The sequence below is a fragment of the Vipera berus genome (genome assembly GCF_964194415.1).
Source record: "Vipera berus genome assembly, chromosome: Z".
Taxonomy (NCBI): domain Eukaryota; kingdom Metazoa; phylum Chordata; class Lepidosauria; order Squamata; family Viperidae; genus Vipera; species Vipera berus.
In genome coordinates this window covers 34,075,390-34,101,481 of record NC_138205.1, presented here as the reverse complement: position 1 = coordinate 34,101,481, position 26,092 = coordinate 34,075,390, and the positions used below count along the sequence as shown (strand labels likewise).

Below are 26,092 nucleotides of genomic sequence, written 5' to 3'. Positions count from 1 at the left end.
TTATCCATTCAGTGTATCTATTTTTAAAAGATAGAATTGAAACTCCGGGTGGTAGCTCTATGAAAATAAGCATCATAAAATCAAAACGAACGTTGCCTGGGAGACGATAAGTAGTTGTTATGTCGCTTTTAAAGGCATTAAGAGATTTGTCGATGCGCAAACACAAAAGGGCTTTTAAAAAATAGTTCCTAGTTTTCCTACCCGAATAAAGTTCCTAGTTTTCCTACCTGAATAAAGTTATGGTAAGCAAGGTCAGATCTGCTTAATACTTGGACAGATGGCCACGAAGAAAACCGACAGCTGTCAGCTAGACTGAGGAATGGGAAAGACATCCCGGAAGCAAACATTAGAAGCTTGGTTTTGGTTTTGGCAATAATACCATAGGCACGTAGCAGAAGTTTTCCCTTTCCGATTTGTTTTCGTAAGAACTTTTTCACCCAACTTAGTATTCGGAACCGGAAGTGAGGACAGCTCTCTAGAATTCTATGCAATCGATGTTCCACTAGCTGCGACTGAAGAAATTAACAACATAGGGCGCTCTGGAACTCTCTACCTCAGTGGTTGAATCTGCCCCACTGTTGTTAGTGGGCGGCGCATCGTGATCCGCTCTGCCCACCTCTGTCGATGGTGTGGGAAGTCCCGGAAGCATAGCCGGGACTGTTGGCGATGATGGCGGAGAGTCCGGCTGCTGAGGAGGTAGCTTCGGCCGCGGTACTGGCGGCCCCGACAGGCGGAGGGCCGGGATCCGGAGCGAGTGGTGGAGGCATGGGCGTCTTCCTGCCAGCCGAGCTCTGGGCGGTAGCGGGATTGGGTTCGGCAGGAGGCGGGTCTGGAGCAGGATCCGGAGTCGGTTCTGCAGTAGCCCCAGTGCCTGGGATTCCCCCTGCCGCCGCCGCCGCTGCCGCCGCCGCCGGAGTGCTCCTTTCACATTCGGCCTTTTGGGACCCCACGACTAGTGGTGATTGGGACGGAGAGAGACCGAGCTCTGCCTGCCTGCTCCGTATCAAACGGTAAGGAACTCCGGAAAACGAAAGAAGGAAGTAAATGTTAGTAATCCGGTCTTTCCATTAAAGAATTTAGCCAATATCTGGCAAAACGCGAATTATTAAGAAAGGGGATAATATTTCTGAGCATGTGCAGAGTGCTTAGTTCTCCACCCAAGCATTTCGGTTTGTGTCCTGTATTTCGGGATGAGCTGGGTTCATGGCTTCCACAGTTCAGTCCTGTTTGAAGTTTTATTTTATATTCCTGCTGGTGATAGATTGAGGCATTGGGGCAACTTCATCTGTTTCGTTCCTACATTTTCTTATAAAAATACAAAAATCTAAACTATTAAATACAAATGGAATAAGCTTCTGATTACAAAAGCCTTATCATTTCCTATCACTCAGCAATTCCCAGAATTCCTGAACACAAAAATCCAATGTCATTTGAACTTTAATGAAGACACTGAAGTAAAATTGCTTTCATTGTAAATCTGACTTCCTTATTTTGCATCAGAAAGCAATTGGTATTTAACATATTTACAACTTAAGTTAAATTTCTACTAATGAGTAGACTCAAAGAATATGTTCTGTGTATTTATAGCTATCCAAGGAAGGAGAATTCTAAGCAGCGCTATATATTTGATTACATATCATTTTGTAGTCTTTTCTGTATGCTTTTTGTCTTGCATCAATAGCTTTTAAAGGCAGGCAATCAGTATTATTTTGTTGTGGAGGTTATTGCCCAAGGGCATATGTTGAATTGATAGTAGAAATAAATCTGCATTCAAGCCTCCAGTTTATTTTTTGTGTACTGGTATTTTATCGTACATATTTATTGTACTTATTGTCTGTGGAGTTCTTATTCAAATATTGCTTAATAGAAAATAGATTTATCTATTTAAAAGATACCCAACTTTATATATCCAGGTGTAGCTGAAGGGTACAGGAGAACAAAGATTTTTTTGAGCCTATAGTCTCTTTTAATTAACTTATTAGATCATGTCAAAAAGTGCAGTAGAAGGGAAGTCCTTTCTGTTATTTGCTCAAGTGCTAGTTAACATATTCCTTAGCACAAACAAGGCCACAAGTTGATCTTTGCCTGGGCAATTAGGTGAGACTTGCAGGGGAGATTCTGAAAACCAGAAAAGCTGCAGGGGGAAGGGTGTCTTTGGTGCTCTCTAAGGTTGGTTGTTTTCTTGCAGATGCTTCATTACCCAACAGCTGCTAAGTAAAGTTTACTAGGCAGCTGGTTTTATGTGTTCTCATATAATTAAAGTACACCTTTATTTTAAAGCAAAAAAAGTGAGGACTAGCTATAAAGGACAGTTTGAGGTTATTCCCATTATTAAACATATAAATACTGCAGAAATGGTTAACTGCAGTTTTATGTAACCACTTATATTGCTGGAACAAATACAAGAGCATCAAAGTGAGAGTCTACTTGCAGGAGTATTTCTCAAAAGTTTGACTGAATGCCGCCCTAGAGGAATTTTGGCTGCTATTTTCAGGCAAAACTATTGCCTGAAAATTCAAGCACTATTGATATATATATTTGTATATTTGGGGAATGCAAGGTCACTATGCTCATCTTTCAGTTTATTTCATGCTTTAGTGAAAAGAAAGTACTAACAAGTAAGTTGGTGGGCAGCAACTTTCAAAACAGCTTGTCAATATAGACACTTTTGTTGATAAATGTATGCTGACAGTTTGAGGGATGAGGGAACAGTTCCTTATTGACAGGTGTGGGCTGTGATAAGTTGTTTCATGTTATATCTCTCCCCCCCCCTTATGGGAGGTCTCTTTTCCTCTCATGTGTTTTGCACTTATGTGATATAAGAAGAGATGTGATTAATAAATTGCAAATAAGCAGAACAATTTACTAGTTAACATGAGGTACTGTGTGACCAGAAGAAATCATCTAAATTATAGATGATTCTTAAATTTAGGTCAAAGGTATTTATTTTGGGCAATGTTTAGACTTTAGGCATTTTTTCCCCATTTTTAAGTAAGATTAATTGTCAGTAATTTAAGAGGAAACTTAATGGGTTGCAAAATACAGAAATATATTTGTATTTCTTTCCTAGAGATATCATGTCAATATATAAGGAACCACCTCCTGGAATGTTTGTCGTACCTGACCCCCATGATATGACCAAGGTAGGTGGTATTCAAGTGCTCTGTAGTCCTGCTAAAAGTTTTAAAGAAATACTTCGTAATATAATGACTTGGCATTGACATTGACATTATTGGAAAAACTGCTATAAATAGCAAAATGAGATTAATTGATTGCAATATCACCTTAAGAAATTTTCAGTAATGCCCAGCTTATATTGTGTTTATATTGAGAAATTAGTTGAAATGAGACAAAACAAAGGTAGTGGTGGTATTAAAAAATGCAGTATGTATATTTGGATCGCTACTTCTAATATTTTTATGTACTGTGCATTGCTGTGTAAAATATAAAGCAAAGGTTCTGCCTTTCAGGTTTGCAGTCAAAAAAGACAGAAGTGGGTTAGGAAATTGGTGGTAAGGAGAAGATGAAATAGTTAAAAGGTGTTTATTTAGAAATAGAACTGGGCTAATTTTTCCTTTGGTATTGATCTTTAGGAAGACATGCTTAGTCTTGTATCCTTGATTTTTTTTGTCACAAAATATTGTGTGTTTATGGAAGAAAGGCTGAGACATGGAGACACCATTTTTTAAAATTCATGAATGTGTTAAACACTACAAAAAGTTCCTTTGATTTGAGTTCCTTACGGAAAAATAATAATTCTACAAGTCCCTTGAGTTGCATGCTATTCATATATGTCCAATAATCTACTTATGCAGTTCTACAGAGGAATTATTGTGTCTGTCATTTGGGTTGAAACTAAACATTAAGAAAACCAAGATCATGGCATCCGGCCCCCTCTATTTGGCATTCTGGCAAATAGATGGGGAAGAAATGGAGGTAGTGACAGATTTTATTTTCCTGGGCTCCAAGATCACCGCAGACGGGGACTGGACCAAGAAATTAAAAGACATTTGCTCCTGGGGAGGAAAGCCATGGGAAATCTAGACAGCACACTAAAAAGCAGAGACATTACCCTGCCAACAAAAGTGCGTATAGTCAAGGCTATGGTCTTCCCAGTTGCAGTGTATAGCTGTGAAAGTTGGACCATAAGAAAGGCTGAGCGCCAAAGAATTGAAGTCTTTGAACTATGGTGCTAGAGAAGACTCCTGCAAGTTCCTTGGACTGCAAGGTGATCAAACTGGTCAGTCCTAGAGGAGATCAACCCTGACTGCTCTTTAGAAGGCCAGATCCTGAAGCTAAAACTCAAATACTTTGGCCACCTAATGAGAAGGAAGGACTCACTGGAGAAGAGCCTAATGCTGGGAAAGATTGAGGGAAATAGAAGAAGGGGACGACAGAGAATGAGGTCGCTGGATGGAGTCACTGAAGCAGTAGGCGTGAGCTTGAATGGACTCCAGAAGATGGTAGAAAACAGGAAGGCCTAGAGGAATGTTGTCCATAGGGTCGCGATGGGTCGGACACAACTTTGCAACTAACAACAACAACAACTGTTTGGTTTTGCACAGCAACCAAACAGGGTAGGTACAGACTTCACAATCAGCCTGCCTGCTGTTGAGAATCTGTATACTACAGGAAGAGGGCTGAGAAAATATCTACAGACCCCTCACATCCTGATCATAATCAGATGTCGCTATAGAGCATTGCATGCCAAAATAACTAGACCCAGAGACTTTGCCCCCCATGCAGTCTCTCTGCTGAACACTTAATTCCCACAGCACTGCCTCATTTCTCATCTTTCCTACTATTTCCTACTATCTTCTATGATTTATCAATTATTGTTTGTAACTTATGATTAATGATTATAACAAAGATTTATAATCTATGGCCTATTACTGGCTGTTTATACATACACTATGAATTTATGCATCAGAGACAAATTTATTCTGTGTTCAGTCACACATGGCCAATAAAGAATTCTATGCTGTGCTATGCTATGCACCGTTAGAATGCAGTATTGCAGGCTAATTCTGCTGACTGTGATTGCCAGAAGTTCAGCAGTTCAAGTCTCACTGGCTCAAGGTTGACTCAGACTTCCATCTTTCCAAGGTTGGTAAAATGAGGACCCAGATTGTTGGGGGAAACATGCTGACTCTGTAAACTGCTTAGAGAAGGCTGTAAAACACTATGAAGTAGTATATATGTCTCTTTGTTATTGCTGTTGCTATTGCTATTCCATTCTGCTAGATTAAGCCATGTGACAGATGAAATTTTATCAAATACTCTAAGCATTGTCATTAGAACTACAAAGTAAATAACCTGTGAATCTGATTAACTTGGAATAATAAATACAAAAAATAAAATAAGTAGTGGTAAATCTAAGGAAATAGCACTTATTTATTGCAATTGTGTACTGCCTTTCACTCCAAAAGTTCTTTGTTGTACATAGTCTGCCTCCCATTTTTCCTTCAAAAATGCCCTAGGAGAGAAATCTGGCCAACAATGTTTAATAAGCCTATATGTCCTAACAAGATTATGATTGAATTAGAGTGGAAAAGTTGTTACAGTCCATTGTTTTAAGCACTGGACATTCAGTTTCAGCACTAGTGAAAATATTCTTGTTTTGACATGCCTGCAGTTATAACAGATGACTAGTAAAAAAAAAAAAGTTCCATCTCTGGGTTTTCCCTCCAAATGCTGTAAGACTAAGGACAGGCAGCAAGCCTCAATCTAACCTTTGCTGACAGTATATATTTTTTATTTATTCACACAATTTTTATAGAGTCAAATAATGATCAATTCACGAGTTAGTTATAATAATTGATCTTACAACTGAATAGTGTGTCAATCCAAAGCTGATATATAACCCTAAGGATCCCTTGTGAATTGAAATTCTCATTGAGACACCCCTACATGAATTTGTGACACTTTACTAAGCATTTGGATTTCCAAGCAAATTTGGAATTTAAGTAAATGCTTATTTACTTTAAATATATATTATCCCATTTTTTATTCAGAAAGATTTCCAGTACAATTGATAACAATTAATACATTGCTTTTTCAATGTAAAGTTTTGATATGTTAATTAGCAGGGATGGAAATGATCCTTTCACATTTCAAAATCAGACCTCAGTGGGGTACCTGTAAACAATCCAGTGAGAATGGCCCTAATGTAGCCAGAAGTTAAGCCTTTGAAATGACCATCTTCTTTGATGAAATTCTTTCCAAACAAAATTTAGGGCACGTAGGGCAGTTGCAGCTGATGGAGGGAAAATATGGAGTCCAAAATTAAAATAATGTAACTGGTGAAGGTAGAGTAGAACCACATTAAAAGACATGCACTAAATAAAACAGGTGAAGTAAAAGTTTTAAAATTCCCTTTAAAAGCAAAGATAGAACAAAATTTGTCTAAATGGGAATTCTGCAGATATACAGTAGATGCAGGATTGACAAGACCATTATGTCTTGTGCTTGCCAACTAATAGGAACCTACAACAGAGTCACTTGATTGATCTTTATAGTTAGACAGATTCATATAGAAGAGGCAAATCCTTCACATGTTCCCAATCCATTTAGGGCTTTAAAGATCAAAACTATTGATTTAATTATAGGTAGTCCTTGACTTAGGACAATAACTGGAAATTCTGGTCACTAAGCAATACAATCACAAGGTGAAAGGTCATGTGACTGAGCAACTGTAATCCTAGTAATTCCTGTCGCCATTCTTAAGCAAATTTTACCATTGTTAGCCAAGGATCCACTCCAATCCATTTCAGGCTTGGTCCCTCCCAGCTCTGAGTAAGGTAAGGGAATGCCTCTACTTACTATACCCATCTCTCTCTCTCTCTCTCTCTCTCTCTCTCTCTCTCTCTCTCTCTCTCTCTCTCTCTCTCTCTCTCTCTCTCTCTCTCTCTCTCCCTCCCTCTCTCCCTCTCTCTCTCTCCCCATTTTTGTCCTTTGGGCCTTCATCCTATTTTTCATGGTGGCAATCAGCCCTCAAACTGAAAGGTTTTGGAGCTGCCAGCCGTGCCTTGGAAAGCCGCAGCTACCCCAGCCCATTCTCAGTTGACCTTGTCATCCTGAACTCTAACAGCCCTGCCATCTTACACTCTGCCACACCATCTTCTTGTTCCTACTGGTGGCGAGGCTGGGCTGGGCCAAACTGGGGCTGGCTTCATGCTGTAAAACATGGAAAAAGGCCTTTTCCTTTTTTGCAGCCTGAAGCCAGCTCCAGTCTGGTCCAGCAGCTAGCCATATCTCAACAGCGAGAGCAAGAAGATGGTGAAAGTCAGCTGGGTGACGGAGTGGTGGATGGCAGGGGGCCAAAATGATATAGATGGGGGAGGTAGGCAAGTGAGGACGTTGCAGTGCTCTTGCGGTTGTTAAGTGCATGCGGGCTGCAAAGTACCCAATTTTAATTATGACTGTGAGGTTGCTGCAACTGCCATAACTTCTGGCATGGGTCATAAGTCTCTGTCTTCAGTGCTTTGAACAGTCGGTAAATGAATAGTCGTAAGTCAAGAATTACCTCTTAAGAAAAATAGAAGAAGCTGGAGAAGTTGTTATGGAATTCTCCGCTGCATTGCAAAGCAATAATATTTTTCATCGCTTCAACTAAATAGCAATGAAATCTGAGACTTGTACCGCTTAAAGAAGTGTTTGAGTTTTTTTCTGACTGCTTGCAGAGAACCTTCTTTGCCTTCCCTGACTTGTGTCAGCAGCTGTTGGCACTGGGCAGGTGCTGCCACTGATGTTTCCATCAGAAGTGTTTGCGCAAGCCTGGGCTTTTCTCTTGCAGATTCATGCGTTGATCACAGGCCCCTTTGACACGCCTTACGAAGGGGGTTTCTTCTTGTTCCTGTTTCGCTGTCCTCCAGATTATCCTATCCATCCACCGCGGGTCAAACTGATGACAACTGGGAACAATACAGTGAGATTTAACCCCAACTTCTACCGAAATGGGAAGGTCTGCCTCAGTATTCTAGGGTAAGGACCCATTCAGCTCAAGCTCTTTTCCAGGGGAAGTCCAGGTGGGTGCTTTGGAAAGGCTAATGTGCAGTTCTTTTCTCAAGGACTATATGTGAATGTGTCTTTTTCAAAAGAATAGGCCAGAGGGGAAGCATGCGAATTATAGCACAATGGGGCAAAATCAACCACATAACCGCAAGCCATCTCTGGCCACAAGCTGATGCTTATCATCTTTTAATGTAGAGGCAAACTTGGGGCAATTAAATTTGCGTACTTTTTTTCTACAGCTTTTGATCAACTTAGTGCACTCCCAGTCTTAATGCCAGAGTGGTTCACGGGGTCAATGGTGCTTCTTAGGCTGCTGATTTTTTTCTTCAATCCATCAAATAAATAGTGTGTAACTTTTCTGTATGTTTGTTGGAATGTATGCATACGTTTGGTACATACATATAGAAAGAGTGCACACATACAAAAAATGTTTGCGTAACCACAAAGAAATTCCTTTGAAAGATTGCTCCATATTCCTGTGTGCCATCTGTTTGTTTCTATTTACTTGCACTTGTGTGGATCTGGTAGAGAAGAAGGCTTCTTTCTATTCGTATGGATTTTTTTTCTTTTTTAAAGAAAAAAAAAGATAAACTAGTTAAATGGAGATAAAGGAATAAAAAATGGTTGCTGTTATAACTATTAAGTTTGTGACCCCTTCTAGCAATACCATGTCTGTATCAGTTTCAAACAAGCAAGGTATACCTGGAAAGCTTTGTTTGAATATTCCAAAGCTAACTACAGGCAGTACTGTAATTAGGACTGGAAATTCCCTTGCTAAGCAACGTGGTCATAATATAACATCATATGACCACACACTCAAGGGCAGTTTCATGGACGTTAGGCATGATATTATGTGATCACTATTTGTGACCTCCTGTTGACTTTCATTGCCTTTACTTGTGAAAAACTGGCAGTAAAAGGTTGCAAATGGCAATCAGGTGACTTTAGGATGCTGTGATATCATATTTGTTAGCTGGTTGCCAAGCTCCTGAATCATGATTGCATGATGGCCACATCTGGTCATAAGTCTCATTCAGTACTACTGTAACTTTGAACAGTTGCTAAATGTGGACTACCTGTAATTGCTTTCTGTAGAGCAGGGGTGTCAAACTGCCGGCCCGCGGGCCAGACGCATCATCCAGAAGCCGCACCCACCCCATTGCCAGCAATGGCAAAATCGTCCTGATATGTTGCGTGACATCGCGAGTTTGACATGTCTGATGTAGAGTGTTTATTAACCCACAAGCATAGGTACATTTGTAAGCTTTTTGTTTTGTTAACAGTTTTGTTATGTGAAATAGAATGTATCAATTCACAAATCTCTACTTAGGACTCCAAACCCTTGTGCCATAGAACATCTAGTGAGGAAAGCAGCATTTCCTAAGGGCTGCAAATTCAGCTAAAGGAATGACAAAAATTGATGTCTCTTTCAAGAAGGAGCTCTGCACATCCAACAAGATACAAATATTTTGTGCCTAGAGCCAACTTTTATAATCATGATAAATTTAGTCTTGACTTAAATTTTGGTCAAATTCAAGTGAAAAAACAGAATGCATTTCAACTGGGCAGCCAGGTTTCAATTACTGTAGTATCCAGATGGATCAAGATATAGAGCATGTCTACCTCACATGGGATTGTGGGCTGCTACCCTAGATGTATGGTTACACACTATCTACAACACTGCTGCCTGTCTGGAACTGTTACCTGATCTTCATGTTCCTCTTTAAGAAATCCTATATACTGTTATTTTTCAACCAGAATGGTTTCTGACAGTAGGTTGTTGCCAAAAATAGTTCCCAGCAAGAACTAGGCGGTCTGGATACTACCTCATCTGGGGACTTTTTCTATACTTTTTTATACTTAAGAGAGAAGAGGCATAAACAATAACACCTTGGGATGGCTTGGTGGCACATCATACTGATGTGATTTGATCATAACTTTAGATAGTAGAACTTCTGCCAAGGGTAATTTTAGGGAAGACAAGGTCTCTTACAGACTGTGCTTAGAAATGGTGTGATGACTCCAGATAAATAATCCTTGCTTACTTATGTGCTGATCATTGGGTGTTTTCTATAGTGTCCCAACCAGCTTCTGTACTACTGTATCATAAAAACAAAAGCATTCCAGCTAACAATTATTAAGATACTGAATTCTTTGCCCGCTGTAAACATTAGCATATATTATAGTGCTTTTCTGAGATTGTATATCAGGTCTAATCTCTACAGTGGGTTGATAACTGGCAATCCTAAATTTGATAGTTTTACATTCCAGGATTTTGAAGGAACTGGCAGATGTAATTTCGGAGCCACTAAAAATATAGCAGAGGTCCCCAACTCTGGGCCGCTGCCTACTACTAGGGTATGGCCTATTTGGAACCGGTCTGCGCAAGCAGCAGGCAGGCGTGTGTGCACACGTATACTCAGATTTCACAAGTCGAGCTGCATGTGCTGTGTGCTGGGCTGGTGCTCACACAAGTTGAGCTGTGTGCAGCAGCCTGCCACTTGCATACATTAAGATGAGTGGTGTGCCCGCCAGCCCACTGCTCACGTGGCTCGGTTCCCCTTTCCCCCCTGCTGGGCTACCAAGCCGCAAAGGTTGGAGACTGGAATTCTGCATAGTCTTTCAAAGATCATGTAGCATAGGGCAGGGGTCCCCAAGCCCAGGCCACGGCCCATTACAGGGCTGTAGCCTATTAGGAACTGGGTTGCATGAGCAGCAGGCAGTTTGACTTGCACAAGTGGTGGGCCGACGTGCATATATATGCGTGCACAGCTCAACTTACCCAAGTTGACCTGTGCGTACATGCGTGTGCACACCAGCCCGCTGCTCATACAAGTCGGGTCACCAAGCTGCAAAGATTGGGGACCACTGATATAGGAGAAATACCAGAAAATTGAAAAAGAGCTGATAAGGTTCTAACCTACAAAAAGGGGATAAAGTGGATCCAGGAAATTATAGGCCAATCAGCTTGACATCAATATTTGGGAAAATCCCGTAAAAGATAATGAGCCACAGGATTTGTGTACACCTAGAAACAAACAAGGTGTTTACAAGGTGATTACTAGAAGTCAACATGAGTTTCTTAAAACAGATCATGTCAGACAAATCTTATTGCCTTTTTTGATAAAGTAACTACATTAGTGGATCAGCCATGTGCTGTGGACGTAGTATACTTGGACCTCAGCACATTTGACAAAGTAGAATACAATCTACTTTTTGGTAAGATATAATAGTTTGGGTAAACAATATCAGCATTAGATGGATTCACAGTTGGTTGACCAACCACACTCAGTGGGTTATCCTCAACTTAATTACATTTACTGGAGAGAAGCATGTGGTGGGGTACTTCAAGGTTCAATCTTGGATCCAGGACTCTTAAACTTCTTCATAAATTAAGTAGATGAAGAAATAGAAGAGGAACTTATTTTCAGACAACACCAAGCTGGGGGGAATAGCCAACACTTTAGAAGACAGGCTCAAGATCTAGAAGGATCTTTACAGACTTGAACATTGGACCTATTCCAACAAAATGCAGTTCTGTGATGAGAAAAATAAGGTCCTGCACTTAGGCAGGAAAACCCAAATGCATAGGTGTAGAAAAGTGGTATATGGCTTAATAGTAATAACAGTGAGAGAGAGCTAGTAGACCAATATTTAATTATGAGTCAGCAATGTGCTGTAGCTGCTGAAAAAGCCAATGGATCCTAGGTTGCATCAACAGAGGGATAGCATCAAGATAATGAAAAATGATAATACTGGTTTACACTGTGCTGCTGAGACCACATTTGTGAATGAAGACAAATATAAGTGCCCAAGAATAATGTTGCAGGATCCAATCTAGTCTTCCAAGCTCCAGCACAAGTCTGAAAGCTTGGAAGACTTGGAAAACCTGTGGTCCCAGTGACTGACCCAGATTGGATTCTGCAGACCACACTTGGGATACAGCATCTAGTACTGGTCACTACAATACAAAAAAAAAGATGTTGAGACCCTGGAGAGTTTGCAGAGAAGAGCAACAATGATAAAGGGTCTGGAGGCAAAATCATATGACAAAAGTTGAGGGAGCTATGTATGTCTAGCCTAGCGAAGAAAAGGATTGGGGGGGGGGGGGGGAGACATGATAGTTGTCTTGCAGGACTGACAAAAAATGGAGATTGGCTTATTCTCCAGGGCATCAGAAATAATGGGTAGAAGCTGTTAAAGAGAGAGCCAACCTAAAAGTAAGGAGAAATTTTCTGACACTGAGAACAATTAATGGGTGGAATAGCTTGCCCCCGGGCGTTGGAGGTTTTCAAGAATAGATTGGACAACCATTTGATTTGGATTGTATAAAGGTCCTGCCTTGAACAGGGGGCTGTGCTAGAAGAATTCTGAGGTCCTTCCAGTCCTAGGATACTGTGAATATGGCCTTAGGCCTAATTACAGACGACTTTGGCAATTAGTTCAGATCTGTGGTAATGTATCGTTTCCAAACAGCTCAAAAAAGTCAGAAAAGAGGAGGCACACAACACATTAAGGTTGCTGACTTTGGACAACTTATGGGCAATAATCTTCCCCAGTGATGATATTTTCTGATTAGGGTTATATTATCTCAGGTTACTACATTGATCATGCCTATAAGTAAGTTGTCCTAAGTCAGCAACTGGTAAGGCTTTATTGCTGGACAATGTATATTGATCTTTATTGGTGTTTTTCTTCTTCATGCTATTAAGACATTTCATGAATGTAATATTTTTCTTCTTTGTTTCTAAGTCTTGACTCACCATTTTGTGGACCTAGATACAATACTTCCAATTCAAGCAGAAAAAGGTACTTGAGTCTCTTGGAGCATTCACATAGCACTCATCTGGAACTCTTTATAATGAAGTGACATCTTTTCCCTGCATATCTTAGGTGTCATTTACAGTGACCACACGATCCCAGTAAAAGGCACAACTGCTTAAAGACTTGCGGACAGATATTACCTATGTGTCCCTGAATGCTCGGAAGTACCTTTTTGTCCTCGAATCCCAGGAGTTATTTACCACTACTAGAAAATGTCTTTTTTATTTAGCTGGATTCATAAATGTGACAAGCTGCATCAAAATACATTGAAGTCCCTGTGCATCCATTAAGAAATTATTTTGTGTTTGCACCTGTGGAAATAAGCTATTTGTTGTTGTTGGTTTTTTTGCTATCTCACAGCACATGGACTGGTCCAGCCTGGAGTCCTGCACAGAGCATTTCTTCGGTACTTATATCGATACAGTCTTTAATGACTGAGAATCCCTATCACAATGAACCTGGCTTTGAACAGGTAAAGACACCAATTTTGGATTATATCGCTAATGGGACATTTTTTCATAGGGTAACTGAAAAGATTGGTGTAACATGGGCTGATGCTGCCCTTCCAAGAGGCGCGACAATTGGGCGTCGGCCACATTATGAATGGGGATAGACCATCCCCCAAACCTCAGCCATCCTCTCTATGGTGGGCTGCAGCTGATCCAAGGGGGGCAGTCAGGCACCGGTGCCCCCCAAAACAGTGAGGCAGATGCGCACACAGACTCTGCTGCCAATACAGTGGCGGGAAAGGGAAGGCAATCCCGCCCACCAGATCACCCTGGCGGGGATGGGGTAGGAAACCGAGTGGTGCCAAAAACAGCGCTTGGAGCCTCCAGGAGCTGCAAGCATCTGCGTGCACCCTTTGCAGTCGCCCTCCTGCAACGTGCAGCCTCTCCCTGTAAGCAATCAGGATCGCCCAGGGTCAGGTTGGCCATTGTGGGAGGCTCATCCCACATGTGGGCCGGAGCTGGAGGACAGGGATGGGCTACGTCTCCTGTGACTGCCAACCTGATCCTGGGTGAGCTGGATTGTTTCAGCTGCGAGGAGCCTGGCTTAAGGTTTCCATTGCCCAGGCTTCCTGAAGGTGATGGAAATTGCGGCCCACTCCAACTGAAGAGTTTAGCTGAGCCACAAAGTTGAACACACAGGTAAAGCAGTGGTGCGCCCCAAGTGAGGAAGCGGCGTGAGCTTTGAGGGTGTGAATGTCTGTATATCCGAGGCTCATGCGCAGAATTCACACCGCGGCTTCCCATTGGCATTCAAGGAGGCTAATTGTGGTAAATACAAATCATTTTTTAAAAAATAAAATAAAGGGACAGATTACAATATTGATGATGAATGTAAATGAAAAGGCAGTTTCCAAAGCCTTCCTCCCCCACTGAGGGAAACCTGAGTTGCCTGTGGGGGGCCCTGGCCAGGCTGGGCCTTGTGATAAAAAAATAAGACACCCCCCCAAAAATAAGCCCTAATGGGTCTTTTGGACCAACCATAAATATAAGACCTGGGCTTATTTTTTGGGAAACACGGGACCTTCACTGTCAATTACATGACCAAAAAGGAGGATGGAGAAGGGTTTAGAATCGAGGAACCATCAATGATGCAATTCAATACTGAACTATTATAGGGTAGAAATGCATTGGGGGAAATATTTCCTGCATTTTTTTTCTCTACTTCTCATTTCCATTTTCAAACATAAAGCATACAAACACAAAATACAAAGAAATCTGCTAGGTAGTAAGATACATAGGACACCTACATATTTTTTTTTATTTAAAAAGTTTTACAATACATTTTGACTTTAATCCCCCCCTCCCCCACCCCCACCCAACCCTCCCTATCCCTTCCCCCCATTCCCTCCTCCCCCCCCCCGACTTCCCAGAGCTAAATACAGGGTATAAAATCAAAAAACAAACATAAGCACCCCTATGTTATCAGCAATAAACTATTAGTTCTATCTCCCTCTAGCTCATGTAAAATGAATACAAACAATATTAATATTACAAATAAAGTAAAAAAGAAAAAGAGAAAAACAGAAAAGAGCTTTACTCAGAATAGATTTTCTTAATCCCAGTCCTTATTCATATTAATTTCAAAGAAAAAAAAATAAACAAATTCTCAGTTACGCGCCAAAAGCGCCTATCTATTAACCTTAATAATCTCCAACCAAACTAAACCATAATCAAAAATAATTCTTGCATATATCACACCAAATGTCTCGCAGTTCCAAGTCATCCTTGAATTCAAGTAAAAAGAGTAAAAAAAAAAGGGTTAAGCAGTCTGTAAGACAACTTGTTGCTAATTAGGAGCTTGCATACCCATTCTTAGTTCAACACATACTTTTAGTCCATAACCCTAATATACTTTTCTAACAAGCAAATAACATCCATCTTAAATTGTGTTAAATATTAAAAAAAAAACTTTCTTTCTCCTCTATGATAAATTTAATCCATTTAATCCATTTAATCCATTAATTTAAAAATTTAATCAGCAATCTTAACGCCCCAAAACTTTTGGAGCACGTCTGTCATGACCCCCAAAACTTCTTTGGACCGCGCCCCTCCCACATCTTCACTGTAAATACACTTTGGAGATTCCATAACTATCTGCTGGTCTTGCTCTTGCTCTCGTCTCGCTCTTCTTAGGGCGGCACGCGTCTTCCTCTGGCCTCCTGCAGCATCCAATGAAACTGTATCTTGATCCCCTCCAACACCATTGTCCTCTATCTGTCTGTCTGCAACATCTTGAAGCTTTCCCTCGCCGTATCCCTTAACAGCTTCCAAAAATGATAGGGGGGTTGCTTTTAACACATTGCTATAAAAATCACGTGCCTGGGCCACAGTAACCAGACGATGTCTTTTACCTTCATGCGTCACCACCAGTCCAACTGGAATCTCCCATCTAAACTTAATATCACATTTCTTAAGTTCCTGTACTAAAAATGCAAAATCTTTCCTTCTCCTTAAAATCTTCGGAGGAATCTCTTTTAAAACCAAGACTTCTTGCTCAGCCACTACCAGTTTAGTATCATAAGCAGCTTGAATAACTTCATCTCTAATTACTCTCTTTGTAAAATAGACCACCACATCTCTGGGTAACTTCCTTTGTCTTGCAATCCATGAATTTACACGAAAAATTTTGTCCATATTTCCCTTAATTTCAGATGCTGGCTGGCCCAATACCCCTTCCAGAGCCTCAGAAATCAGCTGCTTTAAATCTTCTTTACAGTTCTCCTTTAAACCCCTGATTCTAATAGCATACTGCATCTGATGATACTGAGCAAGGCTCAATTCTCCGTCCATTTTATCCCTTATATTTTCATTTTCTGATACCTTTGCTTCTAATATAGAGTTCTTTTGACTGAGATCCTTCACTTTTTCATCCAGCTGTTGCACACATTCAGCTACAGATTCAATCATAGACAACATGTCCACCCTCATTGCTCTAAACTTCTCTTCCATCTTCTCCAGTTTCTCCTCCAACTTTTTCAGCTTTTCATCCATCATGTCAGACATCAATTGTGAATGCTTTCCAAGAGCATCTTGTAAATCCTTAAGCGTCAATGCCGGAGGAGGTGCAGGAGGAAGCAAAGCTTGCAATGAGGTCTGTTGCACCAGGGAAGACCCCGCACTCCGAAGAACTTTAGAAGTTTTAGCCGCCATCTTCCCCCACTTTCACTTATTGCGCACTTTCACTTTAAAGCTATAAAATCCATTGAGCTAGAGAGTAAAGATAAGAGTCCACATCACCTTGACCTCCTGTACCGCTCTGCCTGCATCTTGATAATCAAAAGTATTTCCTTTTGGCAGGGGTGGTTGCTAACGCCTGGCTCTGCTCCATAAATCCCGGAGCAGGGGCGCTGCGCAGCTCGGAGCAACCCAGGCTTCGGGGGGGCTCAATCCTTCAGCCGCCCAAACTCTCAGCTCAGGCAGCCCCGGAGAGCTCAACCCCTACCTGGGGCCTCACCCCCTCCTCTTCTCCCGAGGAGGGGGCTTCAAATCCATCTAAACAGCTGATCGGCGCTGTTTACGATGGAAAAACACAGCTGCGGAGCGGGCAGCCCAAAAACGGCTGTCTTCGGCGTCGCGTCGACACCGGAAGCCCACCTACATATTTTTTTAAATCGAGATTCTGATCCCAGAAATAATGGGACTTCCAATTATGTATCTGCTTCCCAATTATAATTAAAGCCTATTATGTTATGAGAGATATAAAGAATTATTAAAGGGTTTTGAAGCCTTCATAGGTTACTAAAGGACGAGGAACTTTTTTAAAAGTAAGGACTATGTTTCCATGGACCTTTATCAATGGGATTGGAGCTGGATTGGAGTTAGCACCGAATGAACATTTTCTTTCAGCTTCAAAATCTTTCATATAGTAATATCAAAACTCACATCTCAAATATTTTGGCCACCTAATGAGAAGAGAAGACTCATTGGAAAAGACCCTGATGTTGAAAAAGGCTGAAGGCAAAAGAAAAAGGAGACGGCAGAGGATGAGATGGTTAGATAGTGCCATCGATTAATTGAACATGAATTTGGGCAAACTTTGGGAGACAGTGGAGGACAGGTGGGCCTGGCATGCTACGGCCCATGGGGTTGCAAAGAGTCGGACACGACTTAGCGACTAACAACAAATGGAAGATTATATACTATTTTATGATGATTGCGAATATATATTGACATATTTTTATTTTATTGTATCCAATTTCTATTTTGCTTTTTGTTGATTTATTTATTTTCACAATAGTTGGATTATTGGTGGTGGGGTATATTATGAATAATTCTTTTTCTGTTTGTATTATCCTAAATGGAGAGGTTCTCAGCAATTATTGTTTTGTAGGAAAGGCATCCAGGAGACAGTAAAAATTACAACGAGTGCATCCGACATGAAACTATCCGCATCGCTGTATGTGACATGCTGGAAGGGAAATGCCCTTGTCCAGAACCTTTACGGTATGTTTGGAGAGATACCATTATTTAACTTGCAGATTCACTTTCTGTTCTCCTTTGAAAAACTCAGAAAATATATTTCTGAATGAAGCTTTACTCATTTCTGGGAAAATTGGCAATATAATCTTAACCATTTGAGTGTTCAAACTTCACTTTTTTCTAGCCCCATAATTAATATTCTGGGAGATTCTGCATTCAACTCTAGAAAAACTTTGCAGTTTTATAATACAGCTTCTCAAGCCTTGTACCTTCCAGTTATGTTGAATGTTGGCTAAGGATGATGGCTGTTCTAGTTCAGCATAGTGTGTAACAGACTGAGGAAGCCTGGCGTAGGTAAGTAATGAGATTGCAGTGTTGAGATATGGCAATTATTTTCTTTTTTTTTCTTTGGTCAAGATGGGAGAAAGGATTGGATCGATACAAAAAGTTTTGAAGGGACCAAAGAAATCCCATCACTTAACACCTGACTTTTCAATAGGTGGTGTTTCCCCCCCTTTTTAATGAGTTTAAAAGTTCAAATAATTAGGACAGTCATATTCAGATTTCTTCTTCACAATCTTAGGCCTTTAGCAAAGCTGTTAACTTCCACTCTCCAATCTTTTAATACAAATGTACTAGTGTCAAGTTCATTTTTAGTTTCCTAATGGCTGCATCAGCAGCTACACTTTATCATATTCATTGTGTTTCCTTCCCCAAAGATTTAGAACAATTTATAGAATGTTTGAATGATTTATATATATCAGGGAATTTATATATGAAATATATTAGTGATCCTTCACCAGTGAAGGTGTTGTCAATATATCAGTGTTTTCCAACTAGTGCTTTCCAGATGTATTTACAATAGTCATGCTCGCTGGGAATTCTGAGTGTTGCAATATATCTGGAGCTCACTGGTTCAAGAAATGTTGGTGCAAGTTGTTTTCAGAGACTCGCCTGAAAGTGGGTTAATTAATGCAGCTAATGCAATTAATGGGAAAAAGCAAAGTGTTCCTCTGGTATTAGGCTAACTTAAAAGTAACAGATTTTTCTTGAGATTATGAAGTTAACATATTTTGTCAAAATAAAATGCACAAATCAATCTGGAGACGCATTCATTCCTAATTTATTACTCATATTGTTCTTCAAACCTAGCTCTTGACAAGTCTAAATCAGCTTGATTTGTTTTCTATAAACAAGCAAAAAATAAATTATTTTAGATATTCATATAGTTAAGAAGCAACATTGAAGGATGTAACAGTATGGATTTTTTTCTTCAAGTCAACTTTGGAGTAATGGATTAGCATGTAGCAGCACACTTGCTTTGAATGATAAAATGAGATTCTCAGAATTCTGCTTTTTTATTAATACAAACACAGCTATAGATACTGAGGTGATATTTTTTTGAAAGAAATGATCTTTGCATAGTGAAAAAATCCTTATTGTTTTCACTCTTAGAGAAGAAAATAGTGGGGTCTATATACAGTAGATATTTAGTTATATGTAATAAACAAATGAAAGGCTAGTCTGCCCTTGTACCACTGGACTTAGGAATAATATGTGTAATGGTTGTGCCTTGTTGAACAAACTGTTGTTTTGTGTCTGTGGGTTTAAAAAAATAATTAAAAAACCCTGGGCATTAACTCCTTGATGGAAAAAAGTGCTTTATTGCCAGTGGGTCTCTTATTTTGTTATTTCTTTTATGCTAGTGGAGTTATGGAGAAGTCCTTCATGGAATATTATGATTTTTATGAGGGGGTATGCAAAGAGAGGCTTCATCTCCAAGGACAGTCCATGCAGGTAAGGACGACATGTGTACATGTCGACTGGAATGGAAGATTTATTAAAAGACTAGCAATAATCAGGGATTGATTTCTCATCTTCTGATCTGAGAAAATAATTTTTTCATTCAGCAGAATTTTTTTCTGAATAGGAATATGAAAATCTGAGTTGGAATTCTCACATTGTTCAGATATGTTAGAGAAATGGGTGCTAGTATATTACAGCAAGCAGGAAATGATTATGAATAATGGAAGGCAATTTGAATCAATCTTGTTGGACAAAGATTTGTGTCTAAGTTGGGGAATTTTCTTTCTTTTATTTTATATACTTATTAAAAGGTAAACCAATCATTTCACCCACCAAATGTATTAATGGATAAAAATAAAATACATGTCATCTTTGACTTGCAACAAGTCATTTAGTGACCATTTGAAATTACAACAGTGCTGGAAAAAATGACTTATGACCATTTTTTCACACTTATGACCGCTGTAGCATCATCATGATCATGTGAACAAAACTCAAGACGCTTGGCAACTGGCATATATTTATGATGATTGCAAAATCCCAGGATTATGCGATCACCTTTTATGACCTTCTGACAAGCATTGTCAGTGGGGAAGCCAGATTCATTTAACAACCATGTTACTAACTTAACAACTGCAGGGATTCACTTAACAAATGTGGCAAGAAAGGTTGTAAAATTGGGGAAAAAACCCTCAAGGATCATGGCCCCATATATGTGACATGAATGTTCCTATTTTGGACCATTTCTTTTGCTCTCCTCACCTTATGTAAAACATGAATCTGTGCTCACCAAAAAGATTGCTCAGCTTATCTAAAAGAATCTGGTCACTGCATTTTTCTGGCATTAATAAGTTTGTTTAGAGATGCATTTTCTATACAGAAGAGTCAACACACGCTTTATAATATTTTGTACTGACCATATTTTTCTCAATACAAGATTCTAAATGTAGACTTTTGATTTGATTTGTCAATATTTTTGATATTGACAAGTTCTTTAGTAGTTCTAGCCATTGGCTGTTGTTCAGCTCACTGTTCTCATATGCAAGCTCCTCTGAAATTTTTAGTGCAAGAAACTTTTTGGTGAATTCTGTTTCTAGACCATAGCAGCATCTTAAAATGAATGCTGGATATATAGTCAAACTTTCCATTGCAGATAAGAGAAACTATATTTGGGTTTAGAGCCACTGAGGATTCACATCAGGTGTGTGCACAGCATATTAAGCTATATTGGGTTTAGCTAGTTGGTGGCTCAGTATGTTGTTTGAACTAAGTCAGTGTGGTTATTGTATGGTTCAATGTATTATGCAAGTTAGTTCAAGTAAATTATAGTTAGTCATTTTTCTCCCAAAAGCTCTGCTGCCAAGTCTCTTCCTTCCCTCTCTCCTTCTCTGAAGCAGTTCAGTTTAGAAAGAGCCTGCAGGGATTTCAGTTTTAAAACTTCCCTTTTTGGGTGAAGGGAAAAAAATGGTTGAAGATATTTGATGCAGGGCAGCATGGCCAAAATCAGCTCTCCATTTTGTCCAGAACAAATTGCAATTATCCATGCAGAAGAAAACGCTCCTTGAATGAAAAAGAGGATGTCAGGGATAATGTTCTACCGCAAAAGCAAGGATGTCATCAAGACTGCCAAAGTAACTGAGGAATCAGAACTAAATTAAAGCCCAAAGCAGAAGATGTATCATTAAAATGAAGAAATTCTGAACCCACCAATTAGTATTTCTTACAGAATTTACATATCTCTTTCCAGCTTTTTCAAGTCCTCATTTGTTAATGTAATTTAGAGTGGATAGGGAAGAATTATTTTATTAGTGGAATAATTAACTTGATGAATGCTTAAATTCCTTTTGATTTACTGGTCTGCTAGTGACCCTGAAATCTATTATATTTGCATTTTTTTCCTTCCAGGACCCCTTTGGGGAGAAGCGAGGACACTTTGATTACCAATCCCTTTTAGCACGTTTGCAAGGAATCCGCCTGAAGGTTCAGGAGAAGCACCAGCAGGAGAATCCAGACATAGACTCAGAAAGCAGCTCTTCCGAAACAGAAACAGACACTCAGGGGAGCATTAAGATTTAGGTGCCTCCCACCTGATTACTTGGGAATCCAAAACACGGGGGTGGGATCTTCCAACTCCAGGTGCTGTGGAGGACCCCAGAGAGACCTAAGAACTGTTTAGGTTCCAGAGTGAGCACACAAGTGCAAAAAACAGCCTTTTGTTATCTCCATCAAGCGCTCTAGGTATGTCCTGTTAAAAGAGCTAAAACTGAACTGGGCTTGTGAGAGGCTGCATTTTAGAAATGACCCTTCCCTCTGCTGGAGACCTCTGAGTGAATGACACGCCAAAAAAAGAAAAAAAAAGCATTTTGGAAAAACCTGTAGGCAGGTTTATGTCTCCCGTTCTGCCAGTTCTCAAAGAGCATGAGATAAAGCATGGCTCCTTGTTCCATTGTACTTGTTTCATAAATGTACTGCATATTCCTAGCACTTCCCTCCCAGCTTGTTTCTTCACCTTGATGGGCTCCCAGCAATTTAATTTGTTGAAGCACTTTTTGACTATTTGTACATCACATTCTATTTCTTTAGATCTGGTGCACTGTAGCTTCCCAGTTGGTTTGATGTTGCCTGTCTTAGACAGACCAAAGAGGAAAAAATTCTGCTGGAACTGGGCTTTGTGTTTTGTTTTGTTTCGAAGTTTCCACAGCTTTATTATTTTCTCGTTTTTCTGACTTTTACCTAAAGTCCAGGCAGGAAAGGAGTAAAACACAACCCAGGAAAATAATTAAAATTCATGTTTTAAGCCTACTGTCCAAGTCAACCTTCAGCTTTCCAAAGCAAACTTTACCTCGTTTTACTGTCCATGTTTGGTGACTCTAAAGGAGAAAGATTTTTTTCTCTCCCTGGTAAGTTGGATATAATTTCAGGGATGGGTTATATATAGGAGAAGTAATGATTGCAGAACTGAAATACAAATAAGTGTAATAGCACCAACAAATTAGCATGTTTATCTGAAGTAGCTTTAGCTTCTGTGCTTTATTTTTGGGAGGCAAGGAGAACACAGCTAGGAGTTTCATGACAGAGAAAGAAGAAATATGGTCAATGTGTCTTAGACTGTTAAGCCTGGGGAGTAAATTGTTGGAACTATCCAGTCAAAGGATCCGGTCTTATTTTAATAAGAGTTTATTGAAACTGAAATAAGGAGTTGCACACTAGTGGGTGGGTTTTTCTATAAAATCTATCGTAACTCCATTCTTCCAGATCATCTATAATACAGAAAAGTTTCCAGACTTCTGAAGATTTTTTTTTAATGTAGGAATTTAACTCTTTGTAAAGAAAATCCACAAGACTTAGCACTTTTAGAACTGGCTCTAAGCCTTTAGGAAATTGGAGGAATTGATGTTGATTGTTGATGCACATGTGATCTGAAGCAGGAGCCATTCTATAGGAAAGACTGTGTTCAGCCATCAGCCTAGTAATGTACAGGGTTCCTTGCTTGTATCTGCCATCCATCCCACCTCTCCCTTTAAACATCCTGTGTGTTCATAGGCAGTATCTTTCCAGCTGTTCTTATACTTCCTTTGGGATATAAGAGAAGGCATTCTGCTGCTCAAAATATCCTGCAGATTGGGTGTTGAAAAAACTGATTACACTTAAGAACCAAGTAGAATTGTTTCTCTGTCTTTCCTCGCCCTCCCAAAGAGTCTGTTCAAGGGACATGAATAGCTGGTGGAATATGAAAAAAAACTAACATTGCAATACAAGTTTACGTGTAGATGCCTTGTAAAGGGAAGGTCTCAAGAGGCAGAGTTAATTTTATCATGTTCCTTTTAATCTCATTAGATACAATCCAAGTCAGATTTTACTTATTCTCTTCTTTATTTCCCTCAAAATCAAAGGGATGTAAGTGCACAGTTAATTTTTAAGTCCTGCTGGAATCAGTGAGACTTAGGCCTTATGCACTCTGTGCCAACTGAATAATTTTGGGTTTCCCCATGCTATTCCCTAGGGCTAGAAGTGCTTCTGGGTTAGAGCACTGATTTCAAGGCATCTTAACTCCAGATGCATGTTAGCTGTTGAAGTATTGCATACATTTCTTTAAAACAAAACATGAAAAATGCCTTATGTGATTTTTTTTAATGTGAGTCACATGGTATATAAAAAAAAGGAATCTGATTTTGTAGCTGCCCATAATTATCTGTCTTCTGAACGTTTCCATTTTAAGAAATGACAATCCTAGATTACTGATCTAGACAAATGTTGGTGACATAATTTTAGACCTAACAAGCTTAAGAGAAAAAAGAAACAAATGCACAAGGGTCTTCAAATAAAGAAACCTTGTTTATATACAGTTGTACATAAGGGGTGGTTTTTTTGTGTGCAATAAAGTTTGTTTTGGCAGGATCTGGAGTTCATCTGTGTCATTTCTGAAAGGTAAAATAATGCTACCTACCCTCAATGTGTATTACAGAGACTGAAAGAACAGCTATTTAAATATACCCAATATATCCTATTTCTCCAGCATCATTACCAGATCTGCAATGCTGAAATTTCCTCCTGGAAGCTAGATTGTTCAGCTCCAGCCTGAGACCTTGAAACTGTTCTCAACCCTGTTCTTCTGAAAGCATTGGAGGTGGAGATGGAAATTCTGATTCTGCAAGAATGATTGTGGTGATTCCTTCCCCTTCATGTTCCACATTATAGGCAGTATTTGCATGTGTGTATGTCTGTAATGAATTCACGGAGGTATCCTATATAGGAGGGCAATTCAAAAATAAACCTGTTTGGTTATCAATGACAGAGACTCTCAGATACTGAACTTTTATTACACACATTAGAAAACTACAACATTGCATTACTTTTCGACATAATCACCATTCAAATTGAGGCACTTGACATAACGTCTTACAATGTTTGAAAGTCCTTAGTAGTAGTTGCTCGGTGCCAAATCTGGGCTATGGGTGTCTGTGTGATCAAAAACATCCCAACGGAACTGCTTCAAAAGTTCTTGGGTGCATCTAGCGGTGTGCGGGCAAGCATTATTGTGAACCAACACCATGCTGGAAGCGGTGCCATAGAAAATCCTGCCAGATGTGAAGATGCCAAGGGGGTATTGCTAATGAAGTTCATGGAGCGTGGTTCAACCATCAATTCAGAAGTCGTCTGTGAAATGTTAGAAAAACTGAGACGAGCCATCCATAAGAAGTGTCAGGGCATGCTGACTTCCGGTGTGGTGTTTTATAAAAAAAGGGTGAAAATAACAATTGTAAAATGTGGCTACAGCTGATGGATGTCACATGCCACAACATAGTTCAGGCAGATATAATCCACTTACGTGTAGATGCAGAGATTTAGATTCTTTGCAATTAATACTGAATTTCCTTTGCATGCCCCAATTGATGGTCATGAACTTCACTGGCCTCTTCAAATTTGGCGGGATTTTCTATGGCACCACTTTGTGTGTGGGCTCACGATAATGCTTGCCCGCACACCGCTAGATGCACCAAAGAACTTTTGAAGCAGTTCTGTTGGGATGTTTTTGATCACACACACACAGCCCCCAAATAGCCCAGATTTGGCACCGAGTGGCTACTACTAAGGAATTTAAACCTTGTAAGATGTTATGTCAAATGCCTCAATTTGAATGGCAGTTATGTCAAAAAGTAATGTAGTTTCCTAATGTGTACAATAAAGGTTCTGTATCTGCGAGTGTCTGTCATTGATAACCAAACGGAGGTTTATTTCCGAATTGCCCTCATACATAGCTACTTAGGAGTAAGTCCCATTGAGCTCTACAGGAATTAGTAAAGACGTTTAGGATTATACTGTTTGGCTGCAATGCATGTATTCCTGGACTTGTTCTTGAATGCAATTTCTTCCAGAGTAAACTTAACTGTGTTTGCAAAGGCAACAGGAAGGTGCAGTCACAATGGAAGAAATCCATGCCATCAGCACTCAAGATGTGTTATGTTTTTTTAAAAATTAGGCCTAATAAATAGACTTCCAGATATCAATCACTAGTTACAAACTGATATAATTGTAGCGGGTACAGGAAAAAAAAAGCTAAACAGATTCCAGGACTGTTGGGTGTTGCTTCTTTTTATGAGACAAGTTAAGCTCAGGTAAGAAATGGACCTTTATCAACTTTGGTTTTCTATAGTCTTCAAGACAAGCAACCAAATGTTAGTGTGTTGAGTGCAAGTATTGGCTAATCTGAATCCTGAAAAATTATAAGGCATTTGGAAACGAAACATTCCAACTGGAAAAATAAAAGTTCTGACTATTTCAAAAGAATTGTGTGTGAAAACGACTTTTTTGTACATTTTTGGATAACAAGAAAAATGCCCAAATCACTGATCTGCTTGATTAACAAACTTTCCAAATTAATGTGAAATTCAGATTTTATTTTTTGTACATTGGAAGTGTTAATTTTGCATTTAAAATAAACATTTACTCTTCATTTTATTGCCAATGTTTTATCAGTACTGTTTCACCTCTTAATAGGAAATTCTGGAAAAAAAATGACT

The 26,092-nt window shown here is 39.6% G+C and overlaps 1 protein-coding gene and 1 long non-coding RNA gene across 3 annotated transcripts; one reads left to right on the top strand and one right to left on the bottom strand.

The window, feature by feature from the left end:
* Positions 1–456: 456 nt before the first annotated feature.
* Positions 457–25,859, top strand: UBE2Z (ubiquitin conjugating enzyme E2 Z). Of its 2 annotated transcripts, XR_014028457.1 has the most exons (8): positions 457–1,010; positions 3,071–3,143; positions 7,796–7,983; positions 13,198–13,309; positions 17,677–17,789; positions 19,472–19,562; positions 21,477–22,471; positions 24,088–25,859. XR_014028457.1 is itself a non-coding variant. In XM_081343620.1 (7 exons), the coding sequence occupies exons 1-7, from the start codon at positions 667–669 to the stop codon at positions 21,645–21,647; spliced, it is 1,092 nt and encodes a 363-aa protein (XP_081199746.1). In that variant the 5' UTR covers positions 457–666; the 3' UTR covers positions 21,648–25,859. The 2 variants fall into 2 exon arrangements, 1 of the variants encoding a protein (XP_081199746.1); XM_081343620.1 differs by having other exon boundaries at positions 21,477–25,859.
* On the bottom strand, positions 5,989–7,781 carry LOC308677352. The gene is made up of 2 exons (XR_014028458.1): positions 7,642–7,781; positions 5,989–6,256 (listed from the first exon to the last, which is right to left on the bottom strand). It is a non-coding gene; the product is annotated as an uncharacterized lncRNA (long non-coding RNA).
* Positions 25,860–26,092: the final 233 nt, after the last annotated feature.